General features: G+C 45.5%; 1 protein-coding gene across 1 annotated transcript in view; it reads left to right on the top strand.

The window, feature by feature from the left end:
• LOC140725783 (nucleotidyltransferase MB21D2-like) overlaps positions 1–11,055 on the top strand; it is a 51,007-nt gene extending 39,952 nt beyond the window's left edge. The window contains exon 2 of the mRNA XM_073041688.1: positions 4,331–11,055. Coding sequence (XP_072897789.1) covers positions 4,331–5,607 — 1,277 coding nt within the window. The 3' untranslated portion in view covers positions 5,608–11,055. The remainder of the gene's footprint in view (positions 1–4,330) is intronic.
• Positions 11,056–25,129: the final 14,074 nt, after the last annotated feature.

Below are 25,129 nucleotides of genomic sequence, written 5' to 3'. Positions count from 1 at the left end.
AAATTGATTTTGACCTTAAAGGAAAGATTCTGCAGATGCTGGAAATCCAGAGTAGCACATACAAAATGCTGGAGGAACTCAGCAGGTCAGGCAACGTATAAGGAGGGAATAAGAGTCAGCATTTCAGGCCGAGACCCTTCATCAGAATTGGAAAGGAAGGGTGAAGAATACTGAATGAATGAGTCTAAGCGGCGATCGTCTGCTCTATCCAGTGATGACAGTGAAACCTGCACAGGAGAAATTTTAAAGTGAAAAGCCGTTGGACTGGGGCAGTTCCACTCCCTCAACCTCGGAAGTCCAGGTCCAGTGGTACGAGCAACCGGGGTCTTCCTTGGTTACAGTGGATGACCATGACGTCTCCTGTGCCTCGTCATGCCCTTCGCTCTCCAAAACCACCTTCCTGGCTGTTGGATCTCCCTGTAGGTCTCATCTGCCCAGTTGGCCAGAGCTGACTTCATCTGTTAGGACAGGCTTGTCCCTATATCACTGGGGTATGTGGCCTGCTGGCTACCTTACCTGGTATACCCCACCTCTTGAAGCAAGTGTAATGGGGTGTGGGTTCTGTCGCATGCAAATAGCTACTTGGAGCCACAGGGGAGAGCTGAGTATCTGGTGGGGTCAAAGATGAGGGAATATGACAAGCCCCTTCACCAGAGGTGCTTCCCTCCCCCTGGACATCCCATACTCAGCAACATACACCATTGATAACTATTAGAAACTAATAACATAGATTTATAGTCCTGTAGTAGCATTGCTAGTGTTCTAATTTGTTTAAATACATTACATGGCAGATTGTCTTTTTTTATACCTTTTTAACTATTTCCATGAATCTTCAGCTAGTTGGGCCAGAATGTATCCCAGTTAACTGGAATCCACTCGATATAAAAATTAAATAAGTACAAAAAAAGAGATGTCGAGTGTGTGTCTTCAGGTTCCTGTACACGCTTCTTGATGGCAGCATTGAGAAGAGGGCCAGAAAGAAGAAGCTCGGCTGCTTCTATCTCAATGATCTCCCTTCAAGTCAAGTTGCTTTTTATTGTCGTTTCGACCATAACTGCTGGTACAGTACACAGTAAAAACGAGACAACATTTTTCAGGACCATGGTGCTACACGAACAATACAAAAACTACACTGAACTACGTAAACCAACACAAAAACTACCCTAGACTATAGACCCACCCAGGACTGCATAAAGTACACAGAACAGTGCAGGCATTACAGACAGACAGACAGACATACTTTATTGATCCCGAGGGAAATTAGGTTTCGTTACAGTTGCACCAACCAAGAATAGTGAAGAAATATAGCAAAATAAAACCAAAAATAATTAATGATAATAAGTAAATTATGCCAAGTGGAAATAAGTCCAGGACCAGCCTATTGGCTCAGGGTGTCTGACACTCCGAGGGAGGAGTTGTAAAGTTTGATGGCCACAGGCAGGAATGACTTCCTATGACACTCAGTGTTGCATCTCAGTAGAATGAGTCTCTGGCTGAATGTACTCCTGTGCCTAACCAGTACATTATGGAGTGGATGGGAGTCATTGTCCAAGATGGCATGCAACTTGGACAGCATCCTCTTTTCAGACACCACCATCAGAGAGTCCAGTTCCACCCCCACAACATCACTGGCCTTACGAATGAGTTTGTTGAGTCTGTTGGTGTCTGCTACCCTCAGCCTGCTGCCCCAGCACACAACAGCAAACATGATAACACTGGCCACCACAGACTCGTAGAACATCCTCAGCATCATCCTGCAGATGTTAAAGGACGTCAGTCTCCTCAGGAAATAGAGACGGCTCTGACCCTTCTTGTAGACAGCCTCAGTGTTCTTTGATCAGTCCAGTTTATTGTCAGTTCGTATCCCCAGGTATTTGTAATCCTCCACCATGTCCACACTGACCCCTTGGATGGAAACAGGGGTCACTGGTGCCTTAGCCCTCCTCAGGTCCACCACCAGCTCTTTTTCACATTAAGCTGCAGATGATTCTGCTCGCACCATGTGACAAAGTTTCCCACCATAGCAATAAATAATAAACAAGACAATAGGACAGCAGAGGTCAGTAGGTTGGTAGTCTGATGGCTTGGGGACATAAATAATCAGCTGAATGGCAGCATCCGGGATTCCGTCCGTTTCTATACTCCCACCGATTATTTTGTTGCCACAGATGTAGTCAATTTACTCCCATTGGAGAGCAGAATGGACGGGAGGGCCGGCTGGCTAGGGCTTGTTTTTTCCTGGCACGGACTCCTGCCCACTCGCCTCACTTCCGTTTCCTCGCACACTGCTTACAACGTCCCCACCTCCGGCCACCGGCATCAGGCGACTCCCAGGACTGCAGGCCCGATTCCCTCAGCAAGCCGAGGTCGCGCAATCTACCCAGCAGATTTTCATGAAGGTTTGTTTTTGGGCGATCTCTGTATTGTAGCAGTATCTGCCGATGGGAGATAGTCGCTCTGTTATCCATTGCCCTAAATTCTCTGCTTGAGAGAGAACAACCCAAGTTACATCCTCTGTTGCTCACCATCACTGTCCGTAGTTCTTTCTGCCTACTTCACTGTTTTGCTCATTTCCAGAGGCTGGGTCCATTCCTCTAGTCCAGCATGCTAGTGCAGCAAAGAGGCATGACAGCACCTCTACTTCCTTAGTTTGCAGAGATTTGGCACATCATCTGAAACTTTGACAAACTACAAGGGTGAAGAGTTTATTGACTAGGTGTATCATGGCCTTGTATGGAAACACCAGTGCACTTGAATGGAAAGGCATACCAAAAGTAATGGATATGGTCCACTCCATCACAGGTAAATCCTCCCCATCCTCTCGCACATCTACAAGGAGCACTCGCAGGAAAGCAACATCTGTCATCAAGGACACCTCCCACCACCATCCAAACTATGCTCTCTTCTCCCTACTGCCCTTATGACCCAGACCAACAGGTTCAGGAACAGTTATTACCCCTCAACCATCAGGATCTTGAACTGGAAAGAACTCTTCGTCTCATGTTATCGATATTTCTTCTTCTTGGGCCCTTAGCTCACAGTGGAGCATCAGCCATTGGTGACCTCCTGTCTCCATTGTCCAAAGTCAATGGTCCGGTTGGAGTTCATCAATGTTTCTGTAATCCATTGTCTCCACTGTGCAGGGGATTGGCCTACACAGCTTCATCAGAGCCCTGGTAGCTGGCCTTGCTCATTTCCACCTCTCATGGCAGGGATGTAGGGTTGGATGTTGAGAGGTGTTCTTGATATTTGTTATTTATTTATTATTATTATTTTCTTTCTTTGTTTTTCTGTTTTTGTATTTGCACAGTTTGTTGCCTTTTGCACACTGGTTGTTTGTCGTCTTTCGTTGATTTTATTGTGTTTCTTTGTATTTACTGCGAATGCCTGGATGAAACTGAATCTCAAAGTGGTATATGATGACATGTATGTACTTCAATAATAAATTTACTTTGAACTAGTCCAGTTCCAAACCCTGTAGAATTTGACCACTTCAATATATAAAGGTAAGGATGCCAAGATGGTAGAGAGGGAACTATTATAATGATGGTCAATGTTCCCCTCTGGGAGTGGAGCAGCTTTTAATTAAATCAGTAATTCTATTTAGTTACTCTTGACTTTGTAACTGCAAAGTTTAATCCAATCATTGTTCATTATGTGCTGTGTCATGTGACATGGGCAATCAAGGTCTTGACCATGATTGATCTTGGCAAATCTTTTTCTACAGTGGTTTGCCATTGCTTTCTTCTGGGCAGTGTCTTTACAAGATGGGTGACCCCAGCCATTATCAATACTCTTCAGATTGTCTGCCTGGCGTCAGTGGTCGCATCACCAATGTTTCTGATGAGTAGCAGCTGCCCATCTTGCTCATCTGTGCAGACACCAGGCTTCACGTGACCCTGATCTGGTTGGGGGGTGGGTGTCGGTGGGGATAATCAGGTGCTACACCTTGCCCAAGGGTAAGACACTATTTGAAAACTGTTTGCTCTAAGCACGACGTAGTGTCTAATGGCCACACAAGTGTGCAGGACTGAAGCTCATTAGAAACTGTTCGGCAGCAGTCCTGTGCCAATTAAACAGCATAACGTTCCAAATAAACGAAGCGAATCCCAGTGTTTGTCTCGATCAGAATCTTGTTCTTTAAGAGCTGACCTAAATAAGTGGCTCCCCTGATAAGTGAATGGCGCTGTTAACCGGAATCTGCTGGATATGGTTGGGAGGAGCCTGTTTCTCTGCTGTACTGCTTGATGACTCTAACAAGCTTCCCTTATGCAGGTTTGGAGGAGGTAATTATTTACCTAAACTTGTTTTCTTATTTTGTCTGTTCTAGGCATGGTACAGAAACTGGACCAGAAGCTGCCGGTTGCGAATGAGTACCTGCTGCTGTCCGGCGGTGTGCGTGAAGGTGTGGTGGACATGGACCTGGAGGAACTGGGCCAGTACATCCGGGGCATGGATTACGACATGGACTTCACCCTGCTGGTGCCGGCCCTCAAGCTGCACGACCGCAACCAGCCGGTCACCCTCGACATGCGCCACTCCGCCCTCTGCCACTCCTGGCTCAGCCTGCGGCTCTTCGACGAGGGCACCATCAGCAAGTGGAGGGACTGCTGCGCCCCTGCGGCGGACCAGGCCGGCAGCGGCGTCAACTTCTACTTCTCGCCCACCCGCGTGGCGGACTGGTTCTTCGAGGCCATCGCCCTGGTGCTGGCCGAGGTCCTGAAGAAGCCCCAGCGGGGGACCCCCAAGGTGGAGAGGCTGGAGAAGCACCGCACAGTGGTCTCGGTCGTCCTGGCCGTGGGCTCCAGCCGCATGCTCTACGACATCATCCCCGTGGTCTCCTTCAAAGGCTGGCCGGCCGTGGCCCAGAGCTGGCTCATGGAGAACCACTTCTGGGACGGCAAGATCACTGAGGAGGAGGTGATCAGCGGCTTCTACCTGGTGCCCTCAGCTTCCGTTCAGGGGCGGAAGGAGAACGAGTGGAGGCTTTCTTTTGCCCGCAGTGAGGTCCAGTTGAAGAAATGTATACCCAGCGGCCTCATGCAGGCCTACCAAGCATGCAAGGCCGTAGTAGCGAAGCTGCTGTTTGAGCCCAAAGCCGTCAGTCCCTACCACCTGAGGAGCATGATGCTTTGGGCTTGCGACCGCCTCCCACCGTCGTTCCTGGCCAGGGAGGACGGCCCGGCCGTCTACCTACTGGGGCTCATCGATGACCTCCAGCACTGTCTGGTCAACAGGCTGTGTCCAAACTACTTCATCCCTCAGTGTAACATGTTCGAGCACCTGTCGGAGGAGTCGGCCCTCCTCCACGCCTGCCGGCTGTCCTCGGTCCGCTCAGACCCCGCCGGGCATCTGCGGATGGCCGCCGAGGGTGCCAGGGAGGCCAACCGGCTGGGGCGCGAAATTGTCCCGCGGAGGGGCAGCAGCTCCGGCACCCCTTCACCGTCCTCGGACCCCGGCTCCGGCGACGGTCAGCAGCCAGACGACCGGCTGGCCAAGAAGCTGCAGCAACTGGTGACAGAGAACCCGGGCAAGTCCATCTCGGTCTTCATCAACCCCGACGACGTCACCCGGCCCCACTTCCGCATAGACGACAAGTTCTTCTGATGTGGCGTTGAGGATGGACGGAACTGAATTCGTGGCCCTCAACACAGACCAAAACTGGAGGGGCCAATGCACAAATCTGCGTACTGATACCCCAGACAAACCAGAGTCCGAGATAGCTTGGGAAGATTCCAATGCCCTCTTTGTTTCTTTGGACTGATTCTAAGGTTGTGTCTTCAGTATTAATTCCCTGCTTATAGGCATTTGCCTCAGTGTGGCAGCCCCTGTGGCAAATGAAGGCAACTCTACTCCATCACTCCACTGACTTGGTGATTCAAAGAGACCAGAGTTGGTTTTAAAGGCTGCTACTTGGAATTCCAGAGTAGGGGGCATTAGACCCTGAATTCCTTTTGTTTGGTTGAAGGTTCTATGCCAAGAGACTCTGCAAACCCTGGGATTGTCTTCTTTTGAAGGTCATTTCCCAAACTTGTTTGGCTGTTCCATTGGGATGACCTTGAGATGTTCTCAAAGCAACAAGCTGGGAGCGAGCGGGCTCTACTCGAGAATGGGATCCAGACAGCCTTCGTAGCAATGGGGCAGTAAGAGCGTGAGAGAGTAGAATAAGGTTCCCCTTTGTCCAGTCGCCTCCCTCAGCGAGTGACCGGATTTGTGGGCAAGCCACCGGAGGAGGGAGGCTGGGGATGGGTTTACGTTTGAGTGTTGTTGTGTATGTGCAGAGTAAGAAAGGCAAAGGAGCAGTAGGTTTGAACATTTTTACTGAATCGCGCTAGCCATGGTACGTTCTGGGCAACTCAGTGTGAGAGCAACAAACTGGGCCCACCAAGACAAAAAAACGTGGACTTGAAAGCCCATGCTACAGGATGGCCTTCTGCATGCAGTCAATTCAACAAGCAATCAATCGGCCACGTGTGCATTTGCCACTCTCTCGCATTCGATCCGATATGGCTCAGATGTGAGCTGGGTGGTGGCCCGTCCTGCAGAGGGTCTGGGTGGTGGTGGGCCAGTTGCTTGTAGATCAACATTGCCTTGTTTCATCAGGTTTAACTACCCTGCTTTGTAGTCGGTATCATTGCTGAGCTGGTGTTTGTCTAACTGATCCAGACAGCCCTTGTGGATCAGTGAGGTTAAAAAAGAGCCCATTTTTACATGTGGATGGTTTTTATGTAAATTTAGATCAAGAGAAGTTTATTCACCCAGTGTCCTGTCCTTGTTCTTATACCCTTCTTTAACATTAGTACACAAGGCATAGCATTAGCTTTTGGCCATTTGGCCCATCCTGGCTAATTTATCATCCCTCTCATCCTCATTCTCCTACCTTCTCCTGGTAACCTTTGATGCCCTGACTAATCAAAGGCCCACTTTAAATTACCCAGTGACTCGACCCCCATGGCCGTCTGTGGCAATGAATTTCACAGATTCACCACCCCCTAGGTAAACTAATTCCTCCTCATCTCTGTTCTGTTCTGAGGCTGTGCCCTCTGCTCCTAAACTCTTCTGCTATTGGAAACATCCTCTCCACATGCGCTGTACGCGGGCCAGGGATTTGCAACTTCTTTAATGCCATGGACAAATACCATTAAGCAAGGGTATGGAGACCCCAGGCTGGGATCCCCTGATCTAGGCCTTTCAGTATTCAATGAGATCTCCCAATCCCATTCTTCTAAGCTCCAGTGATTACAGGTCCAGAGACATCAAACGCTTTCTAATCCCGGCAGCATCTTGGTGAGTCACCTCTCTAAGGCTTCCACATCTTTCCTATTTTGACTTTCCTAGTCCCCTTTGATAGTTTATGGAGCACTATCATCATAGCATTTGATGACTCTATCAAGTCATCTCTCATTCTCATTTGCTCCAGAGAGAAAAGCCCCAGCTTGCTCAACCTTGTCATTCAAATGCTCATTCTTGCTTACAGGAAATGCTCCATTAATTTGAACAGTGAGATCGGGCAGTGTGAAATCTCCAACAGTTTAGTTCTCAGTTTAGGAGGTGCAACAATTGTCATTTCACACATAAGGTGCTGGTAAAAATGGGGGAGCTGGTGCCCCCCCAACTACCCATTCCAGCCATTTTGTGTGGCCATATACACTGGAGCAGTGTGGGGTCTCTTCTGGATTCCCTTACAATCATCTCTGCCATAACAGGGAGACTTCCAATTTGCATTAGGGAGAATACATCAGTTGGAGTGTCCTCTTTTGTAAATTTTTCAGATATTTCCTTTAACAAGGGTAAATCAGAATTTCCATAATTAATTGTCCTCTTGAATTCAATTTGTAACTGTATCCTCCAAGAAACAGAGGCCATCTCTGCATTTGTAAACCTGCTGTGAGTGGAGTACCATTCTGTGGGTTGCAAATGAACACAAGTGGTTGATGATCAGTGATGAGGGTAAACTCACTCCTTTACAGGTACTGGTTGAAACATTTTACACCCCGACCCAGACTCAAGGCCTCTCTGTCGATCTGTGTGTAATTTTTCTCTGCAGCAGAAAGGGAAGGTGAGGCAATTGCTATGGGTCTTCACTTCCATCACTCATTACATGTGACATGTCTGCATGAGACAAGGCATCACTGGACGATGTGGATCATTATGGGTCTTCACTTCCATCACTCATTACATGTGACATGTCTGCATGAGACAAGGCTTCACTGGACGATGTGGATCATTATGGGTCAGAACAGCATCTGATGTCACCAATTCCTTTGCCTTTTGGAAAACCATATCACACTGCTTTGTCCATTGCCACTTCTTTCTGATCTGTAGTAATGAGTTCAAGGAGTGGAGCATAGCAGTAAGTTTTGGTAGGAACCTGTTATAGTAATTGACAAATCCTAAAAAGGGCTGCAACTGTGAAATGTTGTTTGGCCTTGGGGCATCTACCACTGCTTAAATTTTCTCAGTCACGTGTGTAATTCAAGTGTGTCAGTGGCATGACCACAGTAAGCAATGCTTTGATTGAAGAGTTCACACTTGTTGCATTGTGCTCTGAGCCCATAATCTTCTCATCTTTTTAACACTGTCTTGAGATTTTGGAGGTGTTCCTTGTCATCCTCACTAGCAACAAAGATGTCATCCGGGTAACACTGAGTGCCTGGGCACCTGGATATAGCTCTCTGCCTGAGTGCAGCTAGAGAGGCTACTCCGAAAATAAGCCTATTATAGCGATAAAACCCTGTGTGAGTGTTTATGGTGAGAAACATTTTGGGCTCTTCTTCCATCTCCATCTGTGGGTAGGCTTCAGCTAAATCAATATTGTTGAAGTCTTTCCCTCCAGAAAGGTTTGCAAAGGTATCCTCTATATCTGGGCAGAGGGCAGAGGATCTGCTAGGTTGATGTTAACTTGACATCAGTTTTCGATAGCCTGGATGGGTCGGAGAGGAATTTTCCAGATTTTTTCTCCTTTTTTCCCCGGGTGATCATATGGGTTTGGGCGGGATGAATAATAAAATAAAATGGGCGGCATGGTGCCCTGTTGGTTGGCACTGTTGCCTTGTGGGATTCGGTGAAAACTAGAGTTAAGATTGGATCAGCCATGATCTTGTTGAATGGCGGAGCAGGCTTGAGGGGCCGATTGGCCTACTCCTGCTCCTATCTCTTATGTTCTTATGTTTATGTTGACAGACCCATTGTTCTGGGCTACTGGGATCACTGGCATTGCCTGCGGGCTTCTCTCAATCTTGGAAAGAATTCCTTCAGCCTCCATGCGATCTAGCTCACAGGCTACTTTATCACAGATGGTATAAGGTACCATATGACCTTCGTAAAACTTGGGTGTGGTGTTTTCACTTAGCACTATTTTGCTTTTGATATATTTGGGTTTTCCAATGCCATTCTTGAACTTGGCTGTGACATCATCCAGTACTTTTCTTAAATCATTTTCAGTTGACTCCATTGCAGAGGACATGGCACAAAAATGCTGGATGGATCTCCAATCAAGTTGTAGTTGTTGGAGCCGATCCCAGCCCCACAATGCTGGCCTTCCTGTTTCTACCACAATGTGGCTTGTTGGTCGTGCATTTCACTGTTACAAATGTCATTCTCACAGGAGTTATCTTTTCTCCAGTATAAATTGGATATTTACTGGCTTCAGTATCTTTGAAATACCATTCAAACTCATTTTGTGTAATAATTGAAACAACTGAGCCAGTGTTCAATTCCATTTTAATTAATTTGCCATTCACTACTGGTGTAAGCCATATTGCTTGTCTCCTGTTAGTTTTCACATTGTAAATCTCAAGGCTACTCAGTCCTGTGCCATTCTCACCATTATCAGATTTTTCTGCAGCAGCGTGCAGATTAGTTCTCTTTTTGAAACTGCAACTTGACATTGTATCCTTTTCGCTTCTCTGTGCATGCTTTTATTTTTGTCTGTTCCCTACTTTGTTGCACTTACTATACGCTTTGCCTTTAAACGTGCATTGTTCTTGTGTAACAAACACAAAATGGACTGATGAAGGGTCTCGGCCCAAAACGTTGACTGTACTTTTATCCATAGATGCTGCCTGGCCTGCTGAGTTCCTCCAGCATTTTGCGTGTGTTGTTTGGATTTCCAGCGTCTGCAGATTCTGTCTTGTTTTTGATTGTTCTGGTGTGTGTGAGCCCTGCCATGATGGTGGCACAATTTGTTCAGTCAGGCAGCAGGTTTCCATTTAGACCAGTGTATCTTGACATTTTTTAGCCCAACATCCCCCAAAGCACTTTCATACTTGCCAACGCCCCTCTTAAGCACAATATACTCTCCGGTACCGGCCCACAAACAGAATTGGAATTCCCTTATTCTTAAATGCCACTAACCAGCATGGCAATCTGTCATTATATGGTGCTCCATCTGTTGCAGAAGACATCATGTTCCTAATCGGAATACTTTTATCCTCAATGTACATTTCGAGCTCGTCATAAATTGATTCTCTGTTGATATTTGTTAATAAGAATCTCTTCATAAACTTGTCCAGTTTTGATAAACTGTATGTTTGCCATTAGCAATGCCTCATAGCTTTGCACAGTTGTATCCCAAATTCTGTTTTTTATAGCTCTGAGCATAGTTGATACTCAATGTCTTCACTCATTTCATCAATACGACGAGCTACAGAGTTATTACTCAGAGGAATTGATTTTTAAATACTGGGATCCATTTTGAGAATAGTGGTGAGCACTTCTGATACAGCAGGTGTTATTAATCTTTCACCAATTGTATGAGACTTCCAACACTTTGCTATCAGTTTGGAAATGTTATAGCAAGCAATGAGACCGCTATCAAGGGTATTTTTAGCTTTCTTGGCAAATGACTCGAGTGTGGAACACTTTTCAAATGCGTCTTTCATCTTCTGGAATTGAGTCATACCACAAGTAGTCTTTTCAAGGTGTCTTTTACGGAAGTGTTCCTGCGATTTTGATGGCTTTATCAGACAGTACAGTATTACAAATAAGATACATGAGGCATCACTGATCTGGCAGGAATGAAATAAAACCATACTCCAGGTATGTAACATTGTATTGACGGACTTTCTGTAGTTTCTGTTTCTTAGCAGGATTAGAATTCAAGGCTTCGCCACCTTCAGACCCTGTAGTATTTATCCATCATTAACAGAGATAAATTAAAATAAAAAATTAACACAAACGGGGAATGCCTGTCAGATGTTGACGATGGCAAGTTGACACGGATGGAACGATGGCAGCAGTACAAAAAGGAACGGTGAGGCGAAGATGAAGACAATCACAACAGCGAAAATTACATTGACGAGGATTCAGATTAGAATCTGAATGTTAATTGGTGTTCGGCAAGCTACCTTTATACCATTCCAGTTAGCGTGAATGACCAATCACATGAGGTCTCATAATCCCCAAAGATGGTTCTTGACTGCACATACGAAGCCAAGGTTGCTTTGAACACCTCAAGAGGAATCGTCAGGGTCGGTGGGTTCACTGATTGACTATTTCACAGTTTGGTTCCAGCCAGCGCTGTATCATTCTGTGGCCTGTTTTCTGTAGACCTGTAGAGAAAGTTGAGAGGGTGTACTTAACATATCAACTGTTAAATTGCATGACCTCGTTCCGTGCTGCAAGAAAAGAGGAACTGTTGGGCACCCTGGTTGCTAATTTATGCATCCCCAATGATGTCTTTGAGATTGGTCAGTTCAGCAATAAGGTCAGTGAGATTGCCGAGTTTCAGATGCATTGTAACGCGTGCTCACCATCTACAGAGCTCAGGTTCTTCCTGAGTTCCAGAGCCGCCTCCTTTTTGTTGGAAGTGCCTGCTCCACTAAAGGTCGGTCAGGTCTTGTGCCCGCTTATCGTGACCCCAAGAGTATCATATGCCCCTGATGGCCTCTATTTCCCCTAACACCCCCTTGGGACATGTAACTCCCACCTGGGGGGGTGGTGGTTCTGCCCCCAATGGGAAACACTAATTTAGACATTGCAATTTTGTTCACGCTCACTTTCATTCCTGACTGCAACTCAGTTTGTCTCCGGTTACTGTTTCTATTGATACAGCAATTTTAACTGCTCTTTTAAATGTGAATTCTGCTGCAGTTAGGAGCTGTATTAGAATGTTTTCTTGTAAGATTCAACAAACTAAAGGACCTTGGTGCATCATTAAGCCCATTACTGAACTGACGATGCTCAGACAATTTCTTCAATTCAGTCACGTGCTCTAGAATGGACTCCCTTCCTTTTGGTTCCGCTTATGAAACCTAAAGTGTTCTGCCATCAACAATGTTTTGGTTCTAAATGTTCACGTATTACATTCACAATATCGGCAAAGCTCATTTCAAATGGTTTGGTTGGAGCAGTTAAACATCTAAGCAAATTGTATGTTTTTCCACTTACTACACGCAGAAACACGGCAATCATTTCTTATCGGCTATTCCATTTGCTTCAAAATGCTGATCAATTTGTTCAGTGTACATTATCCAGTTCTCTATTATGCAATCGAATGTGTCTATCTTTCTGATATAGCCAGCCATTTCTGTTTTTTATATTTTTTATAATTGTCACCTGGTTCTCACTGTTTATGATCCTGTGGCCGTACACGTCACTTTTTAATTCTGTTCATCTTCTGCCTATTCTTAACTAACGTCTCTTTCCCTTCCGAAGAAAAATGTGCTGTATAGTTTTCTTACTCTAAAGTTTCTCTGTCCTTCCAAAGGTCCTACCTCTCCCAGAGATGAGGGATTTGGAGCTTCTGTTGGTGTTACTGTAGTTCTGATTTTTATGGTATGGGGGTGCTAACCCCATGGCTAACTTTACTTCTTCCACAGCCGGGCTTGGGGAACTGTCTATGGAGAGATTAGGCAGCACCCACGGAGAGGAGTTGGGAGCTGACATCTCTGACTGAGACCCTTCATCAGGATTGAATCTAATCTGTGTTCATTTCAGTGCACTTTCTGAAAAGACAGTCATAGCGTCCTATTTGTGCTGAACTATTAATCTGCAAAGTCCCATTGACCTGCTCCACACTACATAACCCTCCATACACCTACCATCCACATAGTTATCCAAACATCTCCAGGGATTAAAGTCCTAATCTATTCAGCCTGTCTCTGTAACTTGAATCCTGGCAGCATCCTTATAAGATGTCTTTACAGAAGGAATTAAAATCTTCCTCTGTTCTAATATCCATAAAATAATCTAAACACATTAATCATCCAAAGTGTAGTTTGTGATTATAATTCTTGTGCCTCTCTGCCAAGAAAGTCTGTCATTTTTGAATTCTTGCTAAGCCAAGTGCCCCGAGTGCCAAATACTCCGTATAACTATAAAATTTGATCTCAGCAATATCCAAATTCATTTAAGTTCAAGTCCAAGTGTCGAGACTTGTTGGACTTCTTCAATAAAAGTGGCACTGGAGGATCAAAGTTGAAGTTAAATCATCAATGAACCATAATGAATACAGCCAAACAGAACAGTGCTCTGCAAAACTCAGTACCAACAGTCACACACAGCATGAGACACATAGAGCAGATATAAGATAGCAGTAAACCTTCAGTCACACAATAAAAATATGATATTGCCCAAGTTCCCGAGTCCATGATCGTTGTCAGCAAGAGCAAGCCCTCTGCAGTCAAATGCAATCCAGCTGATCTTCCACCAAGTGAACACTGGGGGGCAGCACTGATGCTAACATGGACGCTGTGCCACACTGCCTCTGGGCACAGACTCTGCTGCCTTTCTCCTGGGCACCTGTTTTCAAGTTTAAACATGGAGATGTTTGAATTTAAATGTTAAATCAATAACAACTGCCCTTGCATCCTTGATTTAAGACAGTACCTGGAATTCACCCATGGCCATAAAACCCACCGGCACATCTCTGGAACCCAGCAATAAAATCCTGTCACGTCACAAATCTGCCACAGCTTAACTGTAAGGCACACATCGGACATGTGCCTAAGTGTTTCTCTAGCTGACACACATCTATGATAAACTCAGTGGCCACTTTGTTAGGTACACCTGCTCACTATGCAAATATCCAAACAGCCAATCATGTGGCAGCAGCTCAATGCATAACAGCATGCAGACGTGGTCAAGAGGTTCAGTTGTTGTTCAGACCAAACACCAGAATGGGGAGGAAATCTGAGGTAAGTGACTTGGACCGTGGAATGATTGTTGGTGCCAGACGGGGTGGTTTGAGTATCTCAGAAACTGTTGATCTCCTGGAATTTTCACACACAACGTTTACAGATAATAGTACAAACAAAAACATCCAATGAGTGTTGTACAGTGGGTGAAAACACCTTATTAATGAGGAAGACCAGAGGAGAATGATCAGACTAGTTTAAACTGACAGGAGGGAGATGGTAACTCAAATAACCACACGTTACAACAGTGGTGTGCAGAGTATTTCTGAATGCACAACATGTCGAACCTTGGAGTGGATGGGCTTTAGCAGCAAACACACACACACAGTGACCACTTTATTAGGTACAGGAGGTAGCTAATGAAGTGGCCACTGAGTGTATATCCCTATGTATGAGGTCTGGCCTGAGCTGATGTATTCCTAATGCGATTTGCAAAGCACAGTACATGCAGTCACACACAGTTATGATTGCACATACAGTCACAACGTAACATTAGTACAAGTCCTTGAAGGGCACCTTTATCAAGCCTTCCTCCTTCGCTCCAAAGAGAGAAGCCCTAGCTTGCTTTGAGTAGCTTCATAACCCATGCTCTCTAATCCTGGTAAATCTCTGCACTCTCTATAGCTTCAGCATCCTTCCTATAATGAGGTGACCAGAACAGTGCAGTCTTGCAGGGTTTCATGGAACTGCAACATTATCTTGTTAACTGCAGCTCTTGAACCCAACCCCCCTCCCCCCACCTGACTGACAAATGCCAACAGACCATTCACCTTCTTAACCACCCTATCAGCTTGCACAGCAACTTTTAGAGACCTATAGATGTGCAGCCCAAGATCCCTTAGTTCCACACTGCTAAGAATCCTGCCATTAACCCTTCAAGTTCAACCTTCCAAAGTGAATCACTTCAGGGTTCTCTGTGCTGAACTCATCTGCCACATCGCAGGCCAGCTCTGCATCCTGTCAATGTCCCTTTGTACCTACGACCTTCTACATTAATCACTCCTCCACCAACCTGCATGTCATCTGCAGACTTACTAACCCACCCCTCAACAACTTCATCTGAGTAGTTTATAAAACTTACAAGATTGGGTCTCAGAACAGATCGCTGTGGTACACCACTGGACACAAATATGCCCCTCTGCCTTCTGTGGACAAGGCAGTTCTGAATCCACACAGCCAAGTGTCCCTGGATTCCACGCCTCCTGTCTTCCTGAATGTGGAACCTTCAAAGTTCAAGTTGAAAGAATATTGATTATCAAAATGTGCATACTATATGCAAACTTGAGTTTCGTCTCCTTGCAGGCAGCCACGAAACAAAGAAACCTAACAGAACCCATTAAAAAACAGATAGTCTTAACACCCAAAGTGCAGAAAAACAAACTGTGCAAACAATAAAAGCAAGAAAATAACATGAGAACTAAAACGTGTTCACAGCCACGAAGCCAGTCCAGGGCCCGTTAGTTGTCAACCACAGCCTCTGTTCAACACAGGTGAATTAACCTCATGCACCAGCAAGCTGAACATCGGCCCACCCTTCTCCTCTGGCCCCAACAACCTGACCTTTTCGGCCTAGCCCAGCTCTTAAACTATCCAAGCCTTGGGTCATTCCTCACGCTTGGACCCTGGCCCTGCTGCCTCGATATGCTCTCAGGCTCGAGACCCGCCACCACGACTCAGCCTATAGTTTAAATCAGTCAAACATCAGCTCTCGGACCTGGGCCCACCATCCCTACTCTGCCTCACCTGGGTTCTGCTCCAAGCAAAGGCCTGGGCCCCAAAGCCTCCATTCAGCCTGTACATTCCACACTGCGACCATCCTGAACCTTCTAGACTTCAGTTCACACTGCAAAAATGCCAGTTCGTTCAGGTGCTTTAAAAGCTCAACTCTGAAAGGGAACTTACAGGCTATTGATTGCAGTCATCGTTTTTGAGAACAAGTGTGATTAATAAAGTAATGAGTAGTTTTGTTTGCTGCCAGCACCAACTTAAATCAGAAACACATTTGTCAATGTGCTTTCGCACACCCTCAGAATTCAATCAGGCTCATGAGGCATGACCTGCCCCTCACAAAACCATGCTGACACTCCCCAGAATGTGCTTCAACAAATGCTTACAAATCCTGTCAGTAAAAATCTTCAAGAATATTCCCAGCACTGACTCCCTAGTCTATAATTCCCACGATTGTCCCTATGCCCTTTCTCGAACAAAAGACCAACATTTGCCACTCTCTAATCTTCTGGTACTACAGTGAGGATGCAAAGATCATCGCCAAAGGCGCAGCAATCTCTTCCCTCACTTCCCGTAGTAGCCTGTGGTATACCCTGTCCAGCCCTAGGGGTTTATCCATCCTAATGTCTTTCATATGTTCCAGCACACCCTCTTTCATAACAGTGTCATGTTCCAGCACATTCTCTTTCGTAACGGCATCATGTTCCAGCAAATCCTATTTCATGACAGCATCAAGTTCTAGCACATCATCTTTCATGACACTGTCATGTTCCAGCACATCATCTTTCGTGACAGTGTCATGTTCCAGCTCACCCTCTTTCGTAACGGCGTCATGTTCTAGCACATCCTCTTTTATGACAGTGTCATGTTCCAGCATATCATCTTTCACGATGGCGCCATGTTCTAGCACATCCTCTTTCACGACAGTATCATGTTCTAGCACATCCTCTTTCACGGCGGTGTCATGTTCTAGCACATCCTCTTTCGTAATGGCGTCATGTTCTAGCACCTCAGCCTGCTTAATGCTGTCCTCACAAACGTCAGGCCCCTCTCACTGGGAAATATGAAGCAAAGTATTCGTTTAGGATCTCTCCTAACTCCTCCGAATGCGGGCACATGTTTCCTCTTCTGTCTCAGATCAGCCGTTGGCATATTTTTCAGACTTCAAGTTTTAACACAGCAATCTAATTACGTAATAAAACCTTTGTGTGTTGTTACTGGGATTTCATTGCAAGATGTTGGCACGCACTATGATCCTCAAACTGGAAAATGTACAAAGCAGCAAGCAGGAGGGTTAAATATTATCTTAGACATATAGAATACTACAGAACAGAAGCAGACCCTTTGGCCCATCTAGTCAGTGCTGAACTGTAATGCTGCCTAGTCCCATTGACCCACAGCTGGACCATAACCCTCCCATCTGTGCACCTATCCAAATTTCCCTTGTTGAAATCAACCCCACATCAACCACTTCTGCTGGCAGCTCATTCCACACTCAACCACCCTGAGTGAAGAAGTTTCCCCTCATGTTTCCCTTAAATATTTTATCTTTCACTCTTAACCTATGACCTAGTCTCTTGCATTTACCCATCTATGTATGCCTGTCTTAATTTTGTATACCTCTATCAAATCGCCCCTCATTCTCCTACACTCCAGGGAATAAAGTCCTAAGCTATTTAACCTTTCCCTATAACTCAGGTCCTCAAGTCCCAGCAACGTCCTTGTAAATTTTCTCTGCACTCCATGTTATTTACACCTTTCCTGTAGGTAAGAATATTGACCAAAACTGCACACAATACTCCAAATAAGACCTCACCAACATCTTATACAATTTCAAGGTAACATCCCAGCTCCTGTACTCAATATTTTGATTTATAAAGGCCAATGTGCCAGATGCTGTCTTTATGAGCCCATCTACCTGTGATGCCACTGTCAGGGAAAGATGAATCTGTATTCCAGATCCCACACTCCTCAGTGCCCTATTGCTGACCCTGTGTAAGGGAGTAACGTGTGAATACAAGGTTGGTGTACAGGTTATCACTAACACTGGGGTACAGTGCTACTGGGGTCAGGTTGGGGTCCTGCATGAAATTTTCTTTTGTTCATATACCCCCTCGAGATTATTCGCACCTTTATCTCGAATAGACTAGATTACTGCAATGCACTTTTTACTGGCCTTTCAAAGCAATCTATTGACAAACTTCAACTCATTCAGAACACCGCTGCTCGATTTCTAACCAAACCAGGATGAGGGAGCACATCACTCCCATCCTACCAGCTCTGCATTGGCTTCCTGTATCTTTTAGAGTTGATTTTAGTGATCTGGGACTGGAGTACAGCACAGAATCATTTTTATTTTCTAATCTTGCTGGAGATCTCAGGTCTTCACCTGCATTTTCAATGTTTCAGGAACAGCTTCTTCCCCTCTACTATCATATATCCGAATGGACAATGAACCTATTTACACTTCCTCAATAATATTCCCTTTTTGCACAACTTATTAAATTTAATCCATATATATATTTCTTATTGTAATTTATGGCTTTTTATTATTATGTATTGCAGTGTCTGCTGCAAAACAACAAATTTCATTACATACACCAGTGATATTGAACCTGATTCTGATCGTTGATCTGAAATATTAAATCTGCTTCTGTCTTCACAGGACTGTCTGACTTAGAGGACTGAATACTTAAAACTTGTTAGACCCACATAAATAACATGGAATCATAGAGAAATACAGCACAGAAACAGGCCCTTCGGCCCATCTCATCCATGCTGAACCATTTAAACTGCCTAGTCCCATCGACCTGGACTGGGACCAAAGCCCTCCTTCCCCTTGCTATCTACGTACCTATCCAAACTTCTCTTACACATTGAAATCAAACTTGAATGCACCACTTGTACTGGCAGTTCATTCCACACTCTCACCACCCTCTGAGCGAAGAAGGTTCCCTCAAGTTTCCTTTAACCCTTAACCCATGACCTCTGGTTGTAGCCCCACCCAACCCCGTGGAAAAATCCTGCTTGCATTTACCATCTCTATACCACTCATAACTTTGTATATCTCTATCAAATCTCCTCTCAATCCTCGACATTCTAACCTTTTCAATCTTTCCTTAGAACTCAGATCGTCCAGACCCAGCAACATCCTTGTAAATTTTCTCTGTACTCTTTCAACCTTACTTACATCTTTCCTGTAGGTAGGTGACCATAACTGCACACAATACTCCAAATTAGGCCTCAGCAACATCTTATAAAACTTCAGCATAACATCCCTCCTCCGGTACTCAGTACATTGATTTATGAAGGCTCTTGTGCCAAAAGCTTTCTTTACGACCTTATTTACCTGTGATATCACTTTCAACAAATTATGGATCTGTATTTCCAGATCCCTTTGTTGTACTGCACTTCTCAGTGTCCTGCCGACCATTGTGTGAGACCTACCCTGCTTGGTCCTACCAAGGTGCAAAACGTTGCATTTGTCTGCTTTAAGTTCCATCTGCCATTTTTCAGCCCATTTTTCCCACAGCTACAGATCCATCTGCAAGCCATGATAGCCTTCCTCACTAAGCCCCCAATCTTGGTGTCATCCACATTTTGATTGGACATGGTATCAATGGTTACGGGGAGAAGGCCGGGAACTGGGGTTGAGGAGGAGGAAAAAAGATCAGCCGTGATTGAATGGCGGAGCAGACTCAATGGGCCAGATGGCCTAATTCTGTTCCTATGTCTTATGGTTTTTTATTTGCTAACCCAGTTAATCACATTTCCATCCAAATCATTGATATAGATGACAAACGACAGACCCAGCACCATTCCCTGCGGCACTCCACTAGTCACGGGCCTCCAGTCAGGGATTCAACCCTCTGCTACCACTCTCTGACTTCTCCCACAAAACCACATGGATCATGTTGATTTGAAATTTAACCATTTGAATTACTCTTATGTTGGAGCCTTTTGGAAAATGAACTGTCTGTGATCCATATAGCCAGGAGGGTCCCTGGTTGCCATTCCTTCTCCAGATATCTCTTTCCGTCAGATTCTCTTTTATCACCACCTTAAGGTCATTTTGGGTCTCCGATCCCAACATGTGATAAGAAGTCATTGGATATTTCTCCAGACGCGGTGAATTCCACGCTCTCCAATCTAGTCAGCTGTGATGGTAGCAAGTTGCTGGCACCTTGGTAAAGGAAGTAGCCACCTGTGTATTCAAACACGATGAAAACAGATTTCCTCGGAGGTACATAACTCTATAAGTCAACTTAAAGGTTTAAAGGTTAGCTTTTTTAGCCACATGTCCACTGTGAAATACGTTGTTTGTGTCAATGGCCAACACAGTCTGAGGACGTGCTGGGGGGGCAGCCCGCAAGTGTCAAGTCAAGTCAAGTGAAGTTTATTGTCATTTAACTATATAGATGTATGCCGTCAAACAAGACAGGGTGTAAACCCTGCACCAGGGTGTAAAGCAGAGTTGTACACATAAAACACGTCTAACACACAATAACTTGGGAAAGTGAGAAATAAATCTACAAATGAATTATGCGTGGATAAACAAAGTAAAGTGCATAAATTAAACATTGTAGAGTACAGTACAAATTACCCGGCGACACTTCGAATACGTTGCAGCGGGGAGCTCAGAAACCTGAAGTCGCCGTGCTTCCAGCGCAAACATAGCATGCCCACAAATGACTAACTCCAACCAGTTCATGTTTGGACTGTGGGAGGAAATCAGAGCACCTAAAGGAAACCCACACAGTCATGGGGAGAATGTATAAACGCCTCACAGACAGCGGCGGGTATTGAATCCTGATTGCTGACATTGAAAACTAATTACGCTCTCCGCTAAGCTGCTCTGCCATCCTAGATCCCTTGGCCCTTAATCTTTTGAACAAATTATCTCTTTACAAATCATCCACAACTTGTCTGGATAAACTTAGAGTCAGACAGCATGGAAACAGGCCCTGAAGTCTAACTGGAATATGTCAACCAAAGCTAAAATGGCAAACAAAAATGTTCATTCCAAATAAGAAGTCGTACATTGGAAATAACTGAACCAAGAATTGATTGTTTTTCCATTGGACCTATTTCCTATCGGCCGGCCGGTGCCATAGTGGCATCAGCGATGGACTTCAGAGCGAAGGCTCCGGAGTTCGAATCCAGCCGGCTCCCTTGCTCGCTTTCCATCTGTGCTGGGCTGGGCATTGAGCTAGCAACTGGGGCTCGTAAAAACAACAAAGCCTGTGAGAAAAACGGTGTCCCGATGACTCCCGATGGCTTCCTTCTTCTTCTCTTTCCTATAGTGGGGGAGTCCACGATCAGAGGGCACAGCCTTGGAACAGAGGGATGTCCCTCTAGAACAGAGATGAGGAGGAATTTCTTTAGCCAGAGGGTGGTGAATCTGTGGAGGCCAAGTCATTGGGTATATTTGAAGCTGAGGTGGATAGGTTCTTGATTAGGGAAGATATCAGAGGTTATGGGAAGAAGGCAGTAGAATGGAGATCAGAGGGATAATAAATCAGCCATGATGGAATGTCAGAGTTCATTCGATGGTCTGAATGGTCTAATCCTGCTCCTATGTCTTATGGTCTATATCTGCCATTAGCTACTGCACACAATGAGTCAGATAGAAAAATCATTTGTGAGGCCACTTTTGGGCAATTGTGTTCCGTTTTGGTATGCTATGCCCAGCTATAGGATGAGTGCAGAGGAGATTCAGAAGGATGTTGCCAGGACTTGATGGGCTGGGTTGTGGAGAGAGGTTGGAACGTTGTTCATTGGAGCACAGGGGAACCCTATTCGTTCGATATGTGGTGGGTCGTATGTCCGGTGGCAGGGTGGAGATACGTCTCTACCAAAGGAGGTAATAAGGTGCTCCTTCCCTCCGCTAGTCTGCAGGTTACCCTTGGACAAGGTGTAGCACCTGCTTAGCACACGCCACCCCTCCCCCATCCCCCAATCTGGGTCACGTGAAGCCATGGGAGCAGCTGGTGCAGATCACAAGTCCTGGCTATGTGACCACTGATGCCAGACAGACAATCTCTGGGGAGTATTGATCATGGCTGGGGTCACCTGTCTTGTAAAGGCACTGCCCAGATGAAGGCAATGGCAAACCAGTTCTGGAGAGGAATTTGCCAACAATCACTGACATGAGACCATGATCTCCCACATCATATGACACAGCACATAATGATGATGGTGATTATGTCATCAGCTGTGGGTGATATACATCTAGTGGCCAGTCTATATGAGCATGATAGGCAGTGTTCAATGTTCTGCTCTCAAGCTTTTTTAAGGCACCCTTATGTTCTGCCATCCTGTCAGTGGCCTTCCGCTCTCACCAATGTATACATTTAGGCATGGCGATGGAGGTATGGAATGCACAAGTCCCTGACACAGTTCTTCAGGTCTTCCAGGTGCCGCTTAGCTTAGCCTTTTTCTAATTGTCCCCTCACATTTTTACTATTAACTGGACACCATACTTTTGGTAAATTCGTATTCACTTTTCAGTTAAGATGCCACAACTGTTCTATCTGGAGCTTGTCCTTTTTTGCGGTGTGTTGCATTCCATTCCTTTCTCAACTATGCGCTCTGATCTTCTTGCACTCCCCCGCCCCTGCAGCTCTACTTGTGCACAAGGTGTTTGCTCTTCCTGCCTTGCCTCCATCAATGCCATGCATTGTCTTCTTTGGATGGTTTGACTGGGAATTCAGGTACTGGTCTGTGTGAGTCTTCCTCCTGTAAGCTCTCAGCTCCAGCTTGTCTACCGTCCTGCTGATTCCTGTTCAGGCTGGACTTGGGCTACAAGGCGATATTTTATTGTGCTGGTGAAATGAGCTCACAGCTTCACGTACAAGGATATTGCCAGGACTTGAGGACCTGAGTTATAGGGAAAGGTTAAATAGGTTAGGTCTTTATTCCCTAGAGCATAGGATAATGGGTGGAGATTTGATAGACATATATGTAATTATGAGGGGTATAGATAGGGTAAATTCAAGCAGGCTTTTTCCACAGCAACACACACAAAATGCTGGAGGAACTCAGCAGGGTAAGCAGCATCTATGGAAATGAATAAACAATCAACTTTTCAGGCCGAGACTCTTCTTTAGGAAGGGGGAAGATGCCAGAATAAAAAGGTAGGGGAGGGGAAGAAGGATAGCTGGAAGGTGATAGGTGAAGCCAGATGAGTGGGAAAGGTAAAGGGCTGGAGAGGAAGGAATATGATAGGAGAGGAGAGCGGACCATCGGAGGAAGCAAAGGAGGAAGGGACCCGGGAGAAGTAATAGGCAGGTGAGAGGAGGTAAAAGTTGGAGTGGGGAATAAGGAAGAGGGTGGGAACTTTTTTATCAGACGGAGAAATCAATATTTATCTTACCCAGATGGAATATAAGGTGTTTCTCCTCCTCCCTCCCTCATCTTGGCACAAGAGGAAGCCATAGACTAACATGTTGGAATGGGAATGGGAATTAAAATGTTTGGCCACTGGGAAATTCTACTTGTGGCGGATGGAGTGGAGGTGCTCAGCGAACCAGACCCCAATTTACAATGGGTCTCACCACTGTAGCGGAGGCCTCACTGGGAGCACTGGACAGCAGCAGATTCACAGGTGTACTGTTGGGGGCCCTGAATAGACATGAGGGAGGAGGTGAATGGTTGGTGCAGTGCTTTGGTTGCCTGTACAAATAAGTGCCGAGAGGGAGATTAATGGGCTGGGATGATTGGACAAGGGAATCGTGGGGGGAGTGGTCCCTGCGGAAAGCGGAGTGGGGTAGGGACGGAAAGGTATGTTTAGTTGTGGGATCCCTCTGAAGATAGGGTAAGTTGCAGGGGATGATGTGTTGGATGCGGAGACTGTTAGGGTGGTAGGTAAGAACAAGATGAACTCTATCGCTGTTAAGGTGGCGGGAAGATGGGGTGAAAGTGATGTTAGGGAAGTGGAGGAGAGACTAGACTCGATGTCATAGGTTAAGGGTGAAAGGTGAAATGCTTAAGATGAACTTCTTCCATCAAAGGGTGGAACAAGCTGCCAGTGGAGGTGGTAGATGCAGGTTCAATTGCAGCATTTAAGATAAATTTAGATAGGTACATGGATGGGGGGGGGGGTATGGTCCAGGTGCATGATTAACCAGGCAAGTTAATCGTTCAGCACAGTCTAGATGGGCCAAAGGGCCAGTTTCTGTGTTGTAGAGTTCTGTGACTCTGAGTGGCAGATGGAGTTTAATGCTGATGAACATGAAGTGATGCATTTTGAGATGCTAATGAGACTAAGATGTACGTTAATGGTGGGGACTTGGGGAATATCGAGGAACAGATGTTCCTTGGTGCAGAAGACCAAAGATCTGGAAAGGTGTTATCACAGGGAGGTAATATAGTTAAAGTGGCATATGACATAAAGGCCTTCGTTCACTGGGGTATTGTATAAAGGAGCAAGAGGGTTATGTTCCAGCTTAATAAAGCATTCATCAGACCTTAGCTGGAATATTTAAGATTTATTTTATTTAGAGGTACAGCACAGTAACAGGCCCTTCTGGCCTAATGAGCCTGTGACACCCAGTTACGCCCATGTGAGCAATTAACCTACTAACCCGTGCAGGTAGCAGTGGGAATTGAACTCAGATCGCTGGTGAATATGGCCAGTTTGGATCCAGACAGACAGAAGGAATGGATAATCTTTATTTTATTTTTACTCTTATTTTGAGTTACAGCAGAGTACCAGGCCCTACCGGCCTATCGAGTCTACACTGCCCAATTACAGACCTGTAATCAATCAATTAACCTTCACCTTTCAGAAGCTTTTCCCAAACCTGTGCTCCCCCACCCCAGGCCAGACAGCGATGTCACCAGTCAGAATGCTCTCCACAGTACAGTGTAGAAATTTGCTGGAGTCTTCAGTTGCATACCAAGACTCCCGAAACTCCAAATGAAATACAGTCACTGTCACGCCTTCTTTGTAATTACACCAATATGTTGGGCCCAGGATAGATCCTCAGAGATGTTGACACCCAGGAACTTGAAACTGCTCACCCTTTCCCCTGCTGATCCCTCGATGAGGACTGCTGTGTGTTTCCTCGACTCACTCTTCCTGAAGTCCTCAATCAATTCCTCGGTCTTACTGATGTTGAAGGCAAGGTTGTTGCTGATTGGACGGATGCTGCTGCTTCTAGCACAGTCTCTCCTCTCCATCACTTAATAGCCAGAGGGTGGTGAATCTGTGGAATTCGCTTCCACAGATGGTGTGGAGGCCAAGTCATTGGGTATAGTTA

Source organism: Hemitrygon akajei, chromosome 3, assembly GCF_048418815.1.
Source record: "Hemitrygon akajei chromosome 3, sHemAka1.3, whole genome shotgun sequence".
Classification (NCBI taxonomy): Eukaryota; Metazoa; Chordata; class Chondrichthyes; order Myliobatiformes; family Dasyatidae; genus Hemitrygon; species Hemitrygon akajei.
The sequence above is the reverse complement of the archived record's forward strand: the minus strand, read 5'-3'. Positions and strand labels throughout refer to the sequence as shown.